At 46.6% G+C, this 14,975-nt stretch overlaps 1 protein-coding gene across 1 annotated transcript in view; it reads right to left on the reverse strand.

Moving 5' to 3' along the window:
- Nucleotides 1–14,975, reverse strand: part of LOC139051798 (nose resistant to fluoxetine protein 6-like) — a 76,010-nt gene that overhangs the window by 7,252 nt on the left and 53,783 nt on the right. Inside the window, exons 15-16 of the mRNA XM_070528788.1 lie at nt 12,818–13,007; nt 7,157–7,299 (exon numbers count right to left, since the gene is read on the reverse strand). Coding sequence (XP_070384889.1) covers nt 7,157–7,299; nt 12,818–13,007 — 333 coding nt within the window. The remainder of the gene's footprint in view (nt 1–7,156; nt 7,300–12,817; nt 13,008–14,975) is intronic.

The raw sequence follows: 14,975 nt of genomic DNA on the forward strand, positions 1-14,975 counted from the left end.
GAGATTACCAGAGGAAACAAGCGCTGTCGTCCGACGTCTGTGAGCTTCATTCTCAAGACGAGGGGACAAGAGCGTGAGAGCGCGGGGAGAAAAGGAAAGAAATAGAAGCAGTAAAAAAGGGGAAAAAATGGAAAAAAGAGGGTGGGGGAAGCCAGGGCGGCACCAAGAGAGACAAAAAGGGGGGGTGGTGAAAGTTTTAAGAAATATGGGGGCTTGGGAGCGTGTTGGGGATGCGAAAGGTTAGGAGGTATTCAGGGGGAGTCGTTGGCGGCATCTTTTGAGGCATTAGAACAGCCGGTCAAGCGGACAGTACGCGAGTAACACAAAAGACAAAAAAAAGATAAAACCCAGACACACACACACACACACACAAAAAAACATGAGTTGAAAGCGACTTGAGTAGCAGAGTACCAATACGTCGAGTAATTTTGAAATAGTTAAGATGGCGACGAGAAGTCTGCGGTGCAATGTATGGGCTGACTGAAAGGCAGCGGCATGGTCTTTCAAGGGGCACTGCCCCACGCGCTCAACGTAGGTGTCGTTACGGCGGTATCCAGAAATGGCGATACTCTGGGATGAGGCGCCGTAAAAGGCATATTGACTTCGGAATGTGCTGCCGAAGGGGTTTCAAGAAAAAAAATAGACAAAAAAGGGGGGAGGAAGGGAAGGGAGAGGTGGAGGGGGGCCCCGAAACTGGTATAACAAACAGGAGGGTGACGCACGCAGAAGCGGGCGGGGGCAAGTGTACATGGATGAAGGGGATCGTACAGTTGGTATAGACGTAAAAACCTGAAAGACTACATTAAATTGAGTAGTAGGCAGGAAAAAAAATTTTTCGAAATGGAAGAGTAGGTGAGGTTAAGAATTAAAGTTGGCTGGTGGCCTAATGTGTTTTGTGTATTGGTTGATGATATGAGAGTTTCAGCTTTAAGTTACAGCTGTTAAAGATTCTAAGTTGCCGCGTGCCAAATTAATTCCTGTCGGGTGTAGGCAATTAAACTTGTGTAGGAGGTATGATTCCGTATACTTCCTTTCGCGAGGGGAACGGAAATTGTTTGTAGTATGTAGGGCCTTGCTTTGTCAAACATATGACCATGTTCGTTAAAGTGGCTGGCTACTGCTTTGGGTAAATTGTGTTTTGTGTCCGCGCGGTGACCATTGAGTCTTGTATTAATTTGTTGTCCAGTCTCACCTATGTATTGTTTGCTACAAGCGGCGCATTCTAGACAGTAGACTACGTTGCTTGATGTGCAGGTGAAAGCCGAAGTTACCTTGTGTGTGCAATTCGACGCTGTACTTTTTACTGTAGTAGTAGATTGAATGTGTTTGCATGTAGAGCACCTGGGGCGGCCACAGGGATTGGTTCCCAACTTCCTCTTTTTCTGTAGTTTGGCGTGCACAAGAACATCTTTAAAATTAGTGTTGCGTCTGTAGGCTACTCTGGGAGGGTCGGGAAAAATCTTCTTAAGTTTCTGGTTGCTCGTGAGAATTGGGTAGTATTTACTTAGGATGTTATTCACGTTTGGGAGTGCGTTTGAGAATTTAGTAGTAAGAAGAGGCGTTGTTGTTCTTGTGATCCTCGGGCGAGGCTTGAGGACCTCGGCTCGATCAAGTTTGGTTGCAGCGATGTAGGCTGTTTGAAGGTCACTGTTTGGGTGGTTCCTGTTTGATAGCGTTTCTTTAAGGTGATCGAGTCTATCTATGTAGTCTTGGTTTTCAACGCAAATGCGACGTAGTCGTGTGGCTTGGCCTTTAAAGACGCCTTGTTTGCAATGTCTGGGTTGGTGGCTGCTGTATTCTAGGTACTGTTGTTTGTCGAAAGGTTTCCTATACAGCGTTGTCTTTACTTCACCATTGTCAATGTATATTGTTGTGTCCACAACGTTTATGCGCTCCGTTGAGGACATTACCGCAAACTAGATAGCGATCCGACATTGTCCTACACAGGGACAATCACCAACAGGCTGAAATCACTTTTGGCTGATGAATTGATAACACCATCAGAATACAAATTTCTTAAACCAAGCAACAAAACTGCCGGGCGTTTTTACCTCCTTCCGAAAATTCATAAAATTCCATCTGCTGAACTATACACTGCTATTATCCCAGGCCCTCCGATAGTATCAAACAACAACACCCCGACAGAGACTATCTCCACATTCCTTAACCACTACCTTGGTGACTTGCCAAAAGCACTTCCGTCACTTGTACAAGATACGCCCCACCTGCTGAGAATTATAGAAGACATTAATACTAAAGGCACACTACCCCCAAACACAATACTCGCAACACTAGACGTCACGGCGCTGTACACCAACATTCCAATCTCTGATGGTTTATCTTCGATAAAACAAACGCTGTCTAAACACAATGCACAACACTCTACTGAAGTCTACCTGTCTCTCCTTGAATTAGTTCTAACACATAACTACTTCGAATTTGAAGAGAGTTACTACCTACAGATACATGGTACAAGCATGGGTACGCCTTTTGCACCAACCTACGCGAACATATTTATGGGGATTCTAGAAACAGATTTCCTATCGCGCTGCACTACCAAGCCCCACACATACCTACGATACATAGACGACATACTCATAATCTGGGGACATGGTCAAGACAGTCTAGATAAATATGTAGCCTTTCTAAATTCTGTTCACCCAACAATAAAATTCACATCAGAATCCTCAACTGAGCGCATAAACTTTCTGGACACAACTATATACATTGACAATGGTGAACTAAAGACAACGCTGTATAGGAAACCTTTCGACAAACAACAGTACCTAGAATACACCAGCCACCATCCCAGACATTACAAACAAGGCATCTTTAACCCATTAAAGACCAGCGTGACCATATGGTCACGTTAGTCTTCACAGTGGATTTCAATTAATTAGGATTAACAAAGCGGCACCAAAATCGCCTTTGACGTGCCATTTGACAGATTAGAGTTTTCTTTATGGATACCAAATGGCAGCTGCTGTCAGTCGTTTTGTAGGAGCCCCTCGCAAAGGCGGGAATAAGTGTTGCTCTGCGAGTAGCGTTGCCATGCATCGCTGCAAGGGGTCAGTGTTTTTATTTCTCGCTAATTGTTTAAGCAACAGTCAGATATCCTTACATCCGTACTGCCCTTTGAATATGTGACCTTCCATGAGCATTTGTGAAAGAATAATGATTGATTTATCCATGAACGAATGTGTTATCTTGCGCGTTGCCATATGGTCACGCTGGGCCTTTAGGTTACCGAACTTTATATTTCTTTAACTGCATTCTCATCTCTCGCCCGTCTGCTGCCTCGTTCTCGCAGTGGTTATTTTTATTTTAACGTCTGAATAGGTTGATGTTGGAAAAAATAGCGAAGATAGTCGTAGAGGAAGACGACGTCGTGTCAGTGATTTATACCGAGCCGCCACAGGCTAGCACCTATTCGGAAGAAGACTCGGTCGAAGAAGACTCAGGTGGGCTCATTGACAATCTAAGCAGGTGGCAGCTATGAGCCGGCGCTGAAATGCGGAAAGCCTATCCGCTTCGGGTATAAAGTATGGTGCCTAAATGCCAAGAACAGATAACTTGCAAACTTCAAAGTGTATCAAGGCAAGCAGGGGAGATCCCAGAACATCTGAAAAACATGAAAAGGACTTCGGAAGAGCAGCGGCGCTACTTCATCAAATGGTGGAAGAACCCGCCGCAGAGACGCATGACCTTCCTTTCCTTTTCTATTTTGATAATTTAATCACAAGCATGAAGCTACTCAGGCATCTCAAGGCACAGGGCTATGAAGGCATGGGCAGAGTGGAGCAGAACCGTGTTCCCAAAGAATGCCCTATCGCTTGACCAGAATTCGTCAAGTGCCAACCTCGCGGGCACGAAGATCCCGTGCTGAGCCACAGTTCGATAATTGCTGTCCGCTGTATGGACGATTCTGTAGTAACTATAGTAAGCACTATTCACGGCGTGAGCCAATGTCATCTGCAGACAGGTACTCTCGTGTTGAGATGAAGCGAATCAAGGTGGCCCGTCCAAACACTGTTGCTCAGTACAAGTTTTATAGGAGGTACGGACCAGATGGATGCAAATGTAGGCGCCTATAGGATTGCAATCCGTGGCAAAAAGTGTTGGTGGCAGATTTTCACTTGACTTTGTAATGTATCTATCAGCAACGCTTGGGCGCTAATTCGTAGCACAGGGTTCAACGTCACGCAGGTGGAATTCCGCGGGCAAATTGCACAAAGCTACCTGATGCAGCGGGACAATAAGCCTTGCGGACCTGGTCAACGCAGAAACCCAAAGACTGGTGATGTCCTGAATGGTACGCGGTATGACCAAGTGACCCACTTTGTTGCAACAATACCTAATGGCAAGAGGTGGAGGTGTGCATGAGATAATTGCAACAGGGCGGTGCACACACAATGCACAAAGTATGACGTCGGCATGTGTATTCCATGATTTAAACCATATCACACTAAATAAGTGCTCGACTATTCACTATGTATGTTTTTTGTGATGTTTCATGGCTTGAAATAAATGTTTTTAACTTTGCGTATTTTTCTGTAACGTAAGGGCCCAGTGTGACCATATGGTCACGGGCTATATTTCAAAAACTAATTAGGCAAGAGTAATAAATTCTTGCATGTGAATTATCAGTATAAAGATAAGCTAATATATTAGATTTATTTCAAGATAGCAAGAAAAAAAGAAACCGGCCCCTAATGGGTTAAAGGCCAAGCCACACGATTACGTCGCATTTGCGTTGAAAACCAAGACTACATAGATAGACTCGATCACCTTAAAGAAACGCTATCAAACAGGAACCACCCAAACAGTGACCTTCAAACAGCCTACATCGCTGCAACCAAACTTGATCGAGCCGAGGTCCTCATGCCCCGCCCGAGGAACACAAGAACAACAACGCCTCTTCTTACTACTAAATTCTCAAACCCACTCCCAAACGTGAATAACATCCTAAGTAAATACTACCCAATTCTCACCAGCAACCAGAAACTGAAGAAGATTTTTCCCGACCCTCCCAGAGTAGCCTACAAACGCAACACTAATTTTAAAGATGTCCTTGTGCACGCCAAACAAAAGAAAAAGAGGAAGTTGGGAACCAATCCCTGTGGCCGCCCCAGGTGCTCTACATGCAAACACATTCAATCTACTACCACAGTAAAAAGTACAGCATCGAATTACACACACAAGGTAACTTCGGCTTTCACCTGCACATCAAGCAACGTAGTCTACTGTCTAGAATGCGCCGCTTGTAGCAAACAATACATAGGTGAGACTGGACAACAAATTAATACAAGACTCAATGGTCACCGCGCGGACACAAAACACAATTTACCCAGAACAGTAGCCAGCCACTTTAACGAACATGGTCATATGTTTGACAAAGCAAGGCTCTACATACTACAAACAATTTCCGTTCCCCTCGCCAAAGGAAGTATACGGAATCATACCTCCTACACAAGTTTAATTGCCTACACCCGACAGGAATTAATTTGACACGCGGCCACTTAGAATCTTTAACAGCTGTAACTTAAAGCTGAAACTCTCATATCATCAACCAATACACAAAACACATTAGGCCACCAGCCAACTTTAATTCTTAACCTCACCTACTCTTCCATTTCGAAAAATTTGTTTTCCTGCCTACTACTCAATTTAATGTCCTCTTTCAGGTTTTTACGTCTATACCAACTGTACGATCCCCTTCTTCCATGTACACTTGCCCCCGCCCGCTTCTGCGCGCGTCACCCTCCTCTTTGTTATACCTGCTTCGGGCCCCCCCCTCCCCCTCTCCCTTCCCTTCCTCCCCCCTTTTTTTTATCTATTTTTTTTTTCTTGAAACAACTTCGGCAGCACGTTCCGAAGTCAGTATGCCTTTTCCGGCGCCTCAACCCAGAGTATCCCCATTTCTGGATACCACCGTAACGACACCTATGTTGAGCGCGTGGGGCAGTGCCCCTTGAAAAACCATGCCGCTGCCTTTCAGTCACCCCATACATTGCACCGCAGACTCCTCATCGCCATCTTAACAATTTCAACATTACTCGACCTATTGCTACTCTGCTACTCAAGTCGCTTTCAACTCATGTTTTTTTTTTGTGTGTGTGTGTGTGTGTCTGGGTTTTCTCTTTTTTCTTGTCTTTTGTGTTACTCGCGTACTGACCGCTTTACCAGCCGTTCTAATGCCTCAAAAACATGCCGCCAACGACTCCCCTTGAATACCTCTCCTAACCTTTCGCATCTCCAACACGCTCCCAAGCCCCCGTATTTCTTAAAACTTTCACTCTCCCCCCCCCCTCTTTTTTTTGTCTGTTTTGGTGCCACCCTGGCTTCCCCCACCCTCTTTTTTCCCTTTTTTTCCTTTTTTTCTGCTTCTATTTCTTTCCTTTTCTCCCCGCGCTCTCACGCTCTTGTCCCCTCGTCTTGAGAATGGAGCTCACAGACGTCGTACGACAGCGCTTGTTTCCTCTGGTAATCTCTCTCTTTAAAACCAGCCGCCAGCGACAACACCCGCACGTGACGTCACTGCACTAAACCTTTAAAACTAACACGCCGAGGATGACGAGGCTGCCTTTGAAGAAGATAGGTCCTCCTATCGAAACGTTGGCCAGCCTGTCTAAGGCACCTTATCCCTGTTTACAAACTTTGCCCATTAGTAGGCCATTTACAAGAGTGAAAATTGGTCATTGCAGGTTCTGTTTGGCACAAATGGCCCGAAGACTAAGCAGAATATCGATCAGCGCTTCGCGTTATAGTCGCTTTCAACCGTATTCGCCGTGCTCGGTGTTGGGCCGCACACGAATACGTTAGGCAGCTTCCTAAATACCGGGGGCTCCTGCTCACATAGGCTGCATGCATCTTGGCTGGGATATTACTGACTATATTCCACTCCTATTCTTTATTGCTCTTCATCAGTGGCCTGAGCAGCACTCACCCTACCATAATGTAGGCGGAGTGCCGCTCAGACCGCTGATGAAGAGCCAAAAAAGGAATACAAGTAAAATAGTATCGTTACGTTATTTGGGCCCTCGTTTTGTTAACCATTGATTCTGCTCGTAAATTGCGTGTTCTTTCGGCTCTGCAGTTTCCTTCTAGCGCCGAAGTGTCTGCAATCCGTCTACGCCATGATATGATGCATGCTCACCACTCCGAGGAAAGAGTAGTAGACCCTCTCCCTGGTAAGTGCGTATCCAGTGATCAGGAGCGGCATGTGCACCAGGTAGACGCCGAAAGAGAGCCGGCTCAGGGGGACGAAGGGACGCCAGGACAGGAAACAGCCTAGGAATCCTGCGTAAGAAACATTTTTTTTAAGCTTAGTGGTGCCAGATGCAATTGCTGAATGGCGCGAAAAATCACTACATTCAGCGTACCTCCACTTTCACAGTTAGCCTGCTGCACTGCTGTTATGTTTTCAGTGTTTCTTTAAAACTTGTAGGCAGTGACCCCTGCGGTGAGATGTAGTTTGGCCCTTTAGGCTGCGCGCTTTGATGCAGGTGCCTCACCCGGCCTTATTTTGCTTACTGCTTGGCTTAAACATGTGTATATTTGATAACATTCCAAGCTCTTGCGTCGCAATGGTTGTTTTTCGCTCAATAGTGTTTCATTGTCATCACGCACCGTTCTGGATTAACTGATTATGGTGGTGGCGCAGGCGAAGCGGTGTTTGCAGGCCGATACTAACGAACGAAACAAAATAGGACCCCTATTCACCGAAAGCACATGCGATGGATCTGCTTGTAAGAGCATATTCCCAACAATCCTGAAGTTGGATATATTATTAGCGAAGGAGAGTGGCAAATGGCCAAGACGACGTACGAATCTTTGTCGTTTCACCTGACAAGAGGAGTGGGATCATCACAATATTTCTACCACTGACATCTTACGGCTCGCCCATCTCACCACATCCCCATAAGTCCAGGAACAAATTCACAGATGCTTTATTGTTCAGAACAACTTTTTGTGATTGGCCTGAGCGCCTCCTAATATTATGTTCGCTGTCAGGCCTGTTGTCAACTGCCCTAGCATACAAAGCAAAATTCTTTGTGAGGGCCTGTATTCACAACAACAACAACAAAAAGTACTTACGCTTGAACTGTTCTTGAAAGAAATACTGCCAATCCTTTTTGTGTACAGTGGTGAGCAGCCTTGTCTAGAGCGCGGTGATGGTGCTCTGCGGAGCAAGTCAGCGCCACCTAACGTTACGCTCTGGGTTTGAGCTATGCGTCTCGTGCGCATGCGCGGCCAAAATAAAGCGTTGCCTGCTCGTGGGTTCTCGGCCTCAGTGCTTGCGCTTCAGTCCGCCAGGGCCGCGCTGAATGATATGTAACAGCGGCCGGGAAACCAACGCGTTTCGCGCGAATCACGGGGCGGCTAGGCAACCATGTGCAAGTGATATCGAGTGATCGCGCGTTTCTGAAGCACGTTCAAGTGATAGCGGGAGATCGCGCGTTTCAGGCGCAGACCAGGCTAAGAGTGCGATAATTGGGCCTATATGGTTGTTTGGTGGCTATTTTCGTCGCCTATTTTCCTCGGCTGTCGCCCTTAGCTAAATACGCAGTGCAGATACACGCCGAAAGACATTATGGCCGCGGCGAGTGGTGCCTGTGCAGAAATGCGCGGTGATCTGCTACCACTCGCGCTTGCTTGCCTGGCCGCCTCGTTACACTCGTGAAACACGGCGGTATGGCGACGCCCTCGCCGCCGTCACAGCGTCACAATTTCAGGCAGCGCGTTCCTGGCGGCACGGAACGAACTCTCACGGCGGTGGCTGGACAAGGAAGCGATGAGCAGGCATGCCTCTGTTTCTGCCGCGCATGCGCGCGGGACGCTTAACTCAAACCCAGAGCGCAACGTTAGGTGGCGCTGACTTGCTCCGCAGAGCACCGTCGGCGCACTCTAGACAAGGCTGCTCACCACTGTACATGTTATTAGCGAAGGCGAATAGCACCCATGAACCAAAAGCTTTGTATATGTGGCCCCATGGTGAGGGATGGCAAGAGCTTGTTCGTGAGAACTCCATCATTGGCTGACCACTTTCGCCTAGGTTATGCTCGCTAACACGCTTCCTATTATACTGACTTGTATGAAATGTTTTGTGAATGCCACCCAAGGGCCCATGTTTGCACGCCAGAGTAGTTTCAACGAACAGATGCTAGTCGCTAGAGGTAGCGATCGTATATTCAATGAAGGCGACTGGCCGGTGTCGTTTTTCTTTACAAAAGTCTTGGCGGATCCGACTCTCTAGCCGCATTCGCTATCTAATTTGCCCGCTATATTTACTCATGATAATAATTGCCGGTCAATCATGGCACCGAACATTAAATTAGCCCTGTCAGCAGGAAAATTACGAACGAGTCCTAATGAATGCAAATATTTGTGACTTCAACACCTGCGCATACTGTGCATGAAATTGACGATATAGCTGCTTCCAGCGTGCAATATAAGTGGACGACTCAGCCTTTCCTTCTCCCTTCGTTGCTTTCACCTCCGGCATAAGCTTGCGAACACGAATGTATCCGGATTTGCGACGCTGTTTGTTGAGTTTAGTTTAAGTTTATTCTTCACGCATGATAACATCTGTTAGATACAAAAATATGCAGACGAAGGTCCCAAAGTCAGATGTCAAATGACTACTGAAATGTAACTCTTATTACATGTCTATAGTTTGTTGAAGTAAGGTAGAAAGATGAACGAGTTGGAAAGGATGCATAATTATTACTCAGCGCGAAAACAAAGGAAGACACAGAGTTAGAACAGCGCTCATCCTGAGCCCTAACTCTGGGTGTTCCGTTGTATTCGCGCTGATCAATGCCGTATTTATTCGAATCTAGGCCGATAGTATCCTTTAAATATTCATATACCAAACTCCGGCATCGGATTAGGTCTGAGTATTCTTAAAAACTCGCCAGTTAGTAATTGATATTGATAAATATTGCGCACAGATAGCATGATCTAGAAAAGTCAGTACTGCAGCTGCTACTAGCCGCGCCAGTAGCCAACTGAAGTACACAGGCGACGTCGCCATTTTGGTCTGTGTCGTATCGTCGTGTGGTGTGGCGTTATCATAATGGCACCAAACCGGCAACGCCACTATGCTGCCACTCTTAAGCAAAAAGTTGTGCTAGCCGCAGAGGCATCATTAAACGATCAAGTTGGGTGGGACTTCGGCATCGATGAGAAAAATGTCCGTCGTTGGAGGGAGCAACAGAAGACACTTTTTGCGTGCGCCGGCCATGAGATGACCGCAATAAGGAAGACAGCAACGTAGAATGAGCTCGGCATGTTCATATTCAATAAATACTATTTTCATTTTCTGAGGTCTGTCCTTGCTTTTTTCTTTTTTTGTTCGGCCTACATTCGAGGTAACATTTTTTTTCCGGCTTCGGACTTCGAAGAGTCTACTTAGAATCGGGGCCAGCCTAGATTCGAGTAAATGCGGTAAGTATGCAGCCTATTGAAAGCGACAAACAATGCTAGGACTTGGATACTCTACACAATTTTATGCGTGACAGCTTAAGCAACAGGCACGCCACAGAATATGCAATACTCAAATATTTATTTCGTATCTTTTCTAAGTTTCCCATCATGGCCAGACTTAGGTAGCACTCTTCCTGCGGATGCTATTGCTATATTCGGCCTCATTACTGTTATATTCAGCCTCATTGTGCTCGCAGGTCCTGTCTCAGAAAATCTGTGCTGTGTTGTGGTAGCTGAGGGGGGGGGGCTAAGCTGATGCTCGTAAGCAATCGGCCACACTAATCAAGTACAGATCGTGTATGGTATATAATTAATTTTAGCTTTCACTACTTTGCAAAAGTTCGAGTGAGTTTTGGGAACGAATTCACAAGTTAGTAGTGCCCTTTGCCTGCCGAATTCGGTAATCTCATGTCCAGCATCAGCATTGGCTAGTATTTGCTGTTACCAACAACCCTAGAAAATTAAGAAAAAATTTCTGAAAATTATTGTTGTTTATTGATCTGTTCTGCCTTCGAAAATTTCTCAGCAATGCTTAGATACCCATCAGCTACCTGCAGATTGGAAGGTCGGGAAGGTGGTCCCACTTCATAAGTCCAGTAGCAAACATTCGCCCCTCAACTACCGCCCCATTTCCCTCACCAGTATTCCTTGCAATTTTCTTGAAGACATTTTGTACTCACATATAGCAAAGCACTTAGACAATAATTCATTTTTCACAAAAGCACAACATGGTTTCCGAAAGAATATGTCTCGTGCAACTCAACTTCTTTCTTTTACTCACAGCCTTCATCTTATTCTCAACAAAGGTTCATTCGCAGACTGTCTTTCTTTGATTTCGCCAAGGCCTTCGAAAAAGTGTTTCATAAATTGCTTCTATTTAAAATTAAAAATACTTAATCTTCATCCTAACCTGTTTGCATGGCTTGAGCAGTTTCTCCTTAATCGGTCGCAGTATGTTGAGTCAAACAATCATATGTCCCCATCTAATCCTGTAGACTCTGGTGCGCCCCAAGGATCAGTTATAGGCCCTCTTCTTTTTTTATTTACATTAACGATTTACCCAATGAAGTTTGTTCTAGTATTTACCTTTTTGTAGATGACTGTGTTATCGTCCGTGAAATCTTGGACAAATCTGATAACAAATTCTTACTAGACGATATAAACGCTATCTCTAACTGGTGTGACGTATGGTTAATGCAACTTAACGTAACTGAATCTAAAGGTATGCGTGTAACTCGCAGCAATATTTCTCCGCCGAACTATTACCTTAGTGATACTCCCCTAGAGGTCGTAACCTCCTATAAATAGCTAGGCGTCCACATAACCTCGCCACTTCACTGGTCGCTGCACATCGACAACTTAATTTACAATACTAATCGCATGCTAGGTTATCTTTCCCGAAATTTTTCTTCTGCTCCTACATCATTAAAATTAATCCTATACAAAACGCCTATTAGGACTAAAATGGAGTACGCCTTATCCATCTCGGACCCGCACCTCGAAACCCTTATTCAATCAATTTATTAATCCAAAACAATGCCGCGCGTTTTAATTCATAGCAATTAGAGCCGCACATCAAGCGTAACTGCCGTGAACTCTTTGCGGCTTGCTCCTCTCTCAGCCCGGCGTAAGTGCGTTGGCCTTGCTTTATTTCATAAACTAAATTTCCACAATTCCTACCTACGCGATAATCTTATATCACCTCCTACCTACATTTCCTCTCGCATTGATCATAGCCATAAGGTTCGAATCGTTCAGTGCCGCACCAGAACCTGTAACGAATCATTTATTCCCAGGACCTCTCAGGAATGGAACCACCTTCCCGGCGCAGTTGTCGCAATCAAGGACAACCCAAAATTTCGTTCGGCCTTATCAGACATCATCACTCCCGGAACAATAACCTAATCCATTTTGCTGTTATAACTAAACATATCTTGCTGCTTCCTTATTTACTTGTGGATGTTTTATTACCCACTCCCCTCTGTAATACTTCGGTATTGAGGGTACAATAAAATGAAAATAAAAAATACATAAGAACATTTTGTGAACAAGCTCCTCAACTAGCCAATGCCATCTGTAGCTGCGACAGCGCTGCGTGGTTGTTTTTCTTTTTCTTCTTCTTTTCTGTCGGGATGTATAGATTGCCAGCACAATGCAGCTGCCGCATTCCTTTTCTTCTCCGGTGCCTGTGTGTAGCTAATAAATCGGCGATCGTTGCAATCAATCTATAGAACAGAGCCTCTTTGTAGCGTTCCCAACCTACAGCCAAGTACAGGCCAGTGGGATCGGGTGATTTAGGCACTATTACATTGATGCCTGAGCAGTGTACCTGCTTTCCGGTTGGCGCATGCAAACACCAGGCATGCCAGGAAGCTTGACCAGAGAAGGCGGTCGACGAAGGAGAAGACCACGTCGATCCAGTCCCCCGTAGAGGTGAAGCCGCCGTTCCAGTGGTGGCGCGACAGGATGCACACCGCGCCGCAGGTCAAGCACACCGCCCACATGACTGCTTGCTTAACCTGCAAAGCGCTTGCGCGTGCCAGAGGTTTCATATATGGCCTCAAAATACACACGCAGTTCGTTAAGGTGACCAAAACCAAAGCTCCGTATAGATGAGACGTTCTGCAAAAGGCTCGACAGTTGACATCCCTGGCAATATGGTCATGAGCGCAATTTCAAAAGTTACATTGGGGTTTGCCTAACCACAACCTTCGTGATCTACTGCTAAAAGAGCCCTCACCAGACCCCATGGCAAAATTTAGTTATCCGCTGAAAGTTGTTACGTGTCTTTCTATTTATATTGGTTGAGAGTTAGCGCTCGTCCTGTCTTCTCCAAGTCTGTGTGTCACTTCGCGCTACAATTCAAGACCATGTTACCGTACCAACTTGCCCAACTTTCTATCATTTTGTTCCGTGTCCTTTAGGGAGCGTTCGGTCGCAAATTTTTTTTCAAATTGGCTCAATAATAGCCGGGACGGAAATATTTCAGTGCCGCGAACGCGTGATTAATCAGGAGGTGAGTTCCACTGCATGGCGAGACAGTCTCTCCACTCGCCCCCTTTAACCTCCACAAGCAAAATTGCTTCCCAGCGTTCTCCTATACCGGACCTCGAGGATCGCGTGATGTATAAGTCACGGACCCCGCCTTTTTTTTCCTCTCTTTCTTTCTTTCTTTCTTTCTTTCTTTTGGAGGGGGGGGGGCGCTGCGCACAAGCTGTTGTGAAGGGAAGCAGTCCAAAAACTGGAAGGAAATTGGACAGCCAAGTTCGAGGAGCTGAAAGCAGACCTGAAGGAGGAGCGGGAGAGGCGGTTAGCTTTGCAGGCGAAAGTCGCCGAGTTGGTCAAGGTGGAAGCGGTGCAGGCCGCGCAATTAGTAAGAACCGTGGCCGAGCTTGGAGAAGAGAAGGAAAGGAGAGCAGAACTGCATAGGCGTCTCGATGCGCTTGAGACGCGCGCAGCGGAGAATGATGGGTCGGGACACCAAGCCGGGGGCAAAAGCACAGAAAGTAAGGTAGACCCTACATGCGAAGTCGGGGGCAGGGTGGAAGGGCAAGCGGTAGTCAGCTCGCCGCCGGTGAATCGGCGTAGTTATAGCGAAGCAGCGCAACACGCCCCGCGGGAGGCGACGCTGCAGCCACAGGAAGCCGGGAAGCAGGGAGAGGTAGCAGAGAGTGAAAGGGTGATTATCACTGGCGACTCAAGCATGGCTGGGTGCTCAAAAGCAATTGTGGAGAGGGTGAAAGGCGACAAAAGAGTGGCGGTAGGGACATTTCCAGGGCAGACACTGGGTTCTGTCATGGAGCGAGCAAAAGAAAAGCTCACGGAAAATGCCCACGTGCGCAACCTTGTCGTAGTAGCAGGTGGGCTAAATGACGTCCTGAACAGGAAAGGGCCAGGACTAGCCCAGCGCTTGGCGAAGGGGGTGGACGACTTGCGCGAGCTATCCCCTCAGGTGCAGATCGTGGTGTGCACGGTGCCGGAGGTGCCTGTGCGTGACAGTCACGTACAAAGAGCCGTAATGGCTGCCAATGAGGCAATATGGAAAATGAGCCGAGAGAAAGGCTTCGAGGTTGTCGAAGTAAACAGGGAAGTGAGAAGTTGTGGTGGTTTTAAACGAGATGGGATCCACTTCAATTACAGGCTAGCACGAGAAGTGGGCTGCCGACTTGGGGGTCGCGCTGTTGCTTTTTTAGGGGGCCCGCGGGCGCTCGGGAGGTCAGAGTAGGTAGTAATAAAGCAGGTCCCCTAGGGGAACAGCAGAAGAGCATCGCCGTCGATAAGAGAAAAAGGAGGAAAGCAAGATCAAGAGCTCGCCATGCAATAGGCTACATAAACATGCAGGGCGGCAGAAGAAAGGAAAAGTGGGCAGAGATTGAGGAGCAGTTACATAGAGAACAAATAGGGGTGTATGCGGTTACAGAAACGCACCTTAGAGACTCAGAAGAGCCGCCAGTTATTGAGAATTATGTATGGGAAGGGTGCAACAG

Source organism: Dermacentor albipictus, unplaced genomic scaffold (assembly GCF_038994185.2).
Source record: "Dermacentor albipictus isolate Rhodes 1998 colony unplaced genomic scaffold, USDA_Dalb.pri_finalv2 scaffold_14, whole genome shotgun sequence".
Classification (NCBI taxonomy): domain Eukaryota; kingdom Metazoa; phylum Arthropoda; class Arachnida; order Ixodida; family Ixodidae; genus Dermacentor; species Dermacentor albipictus.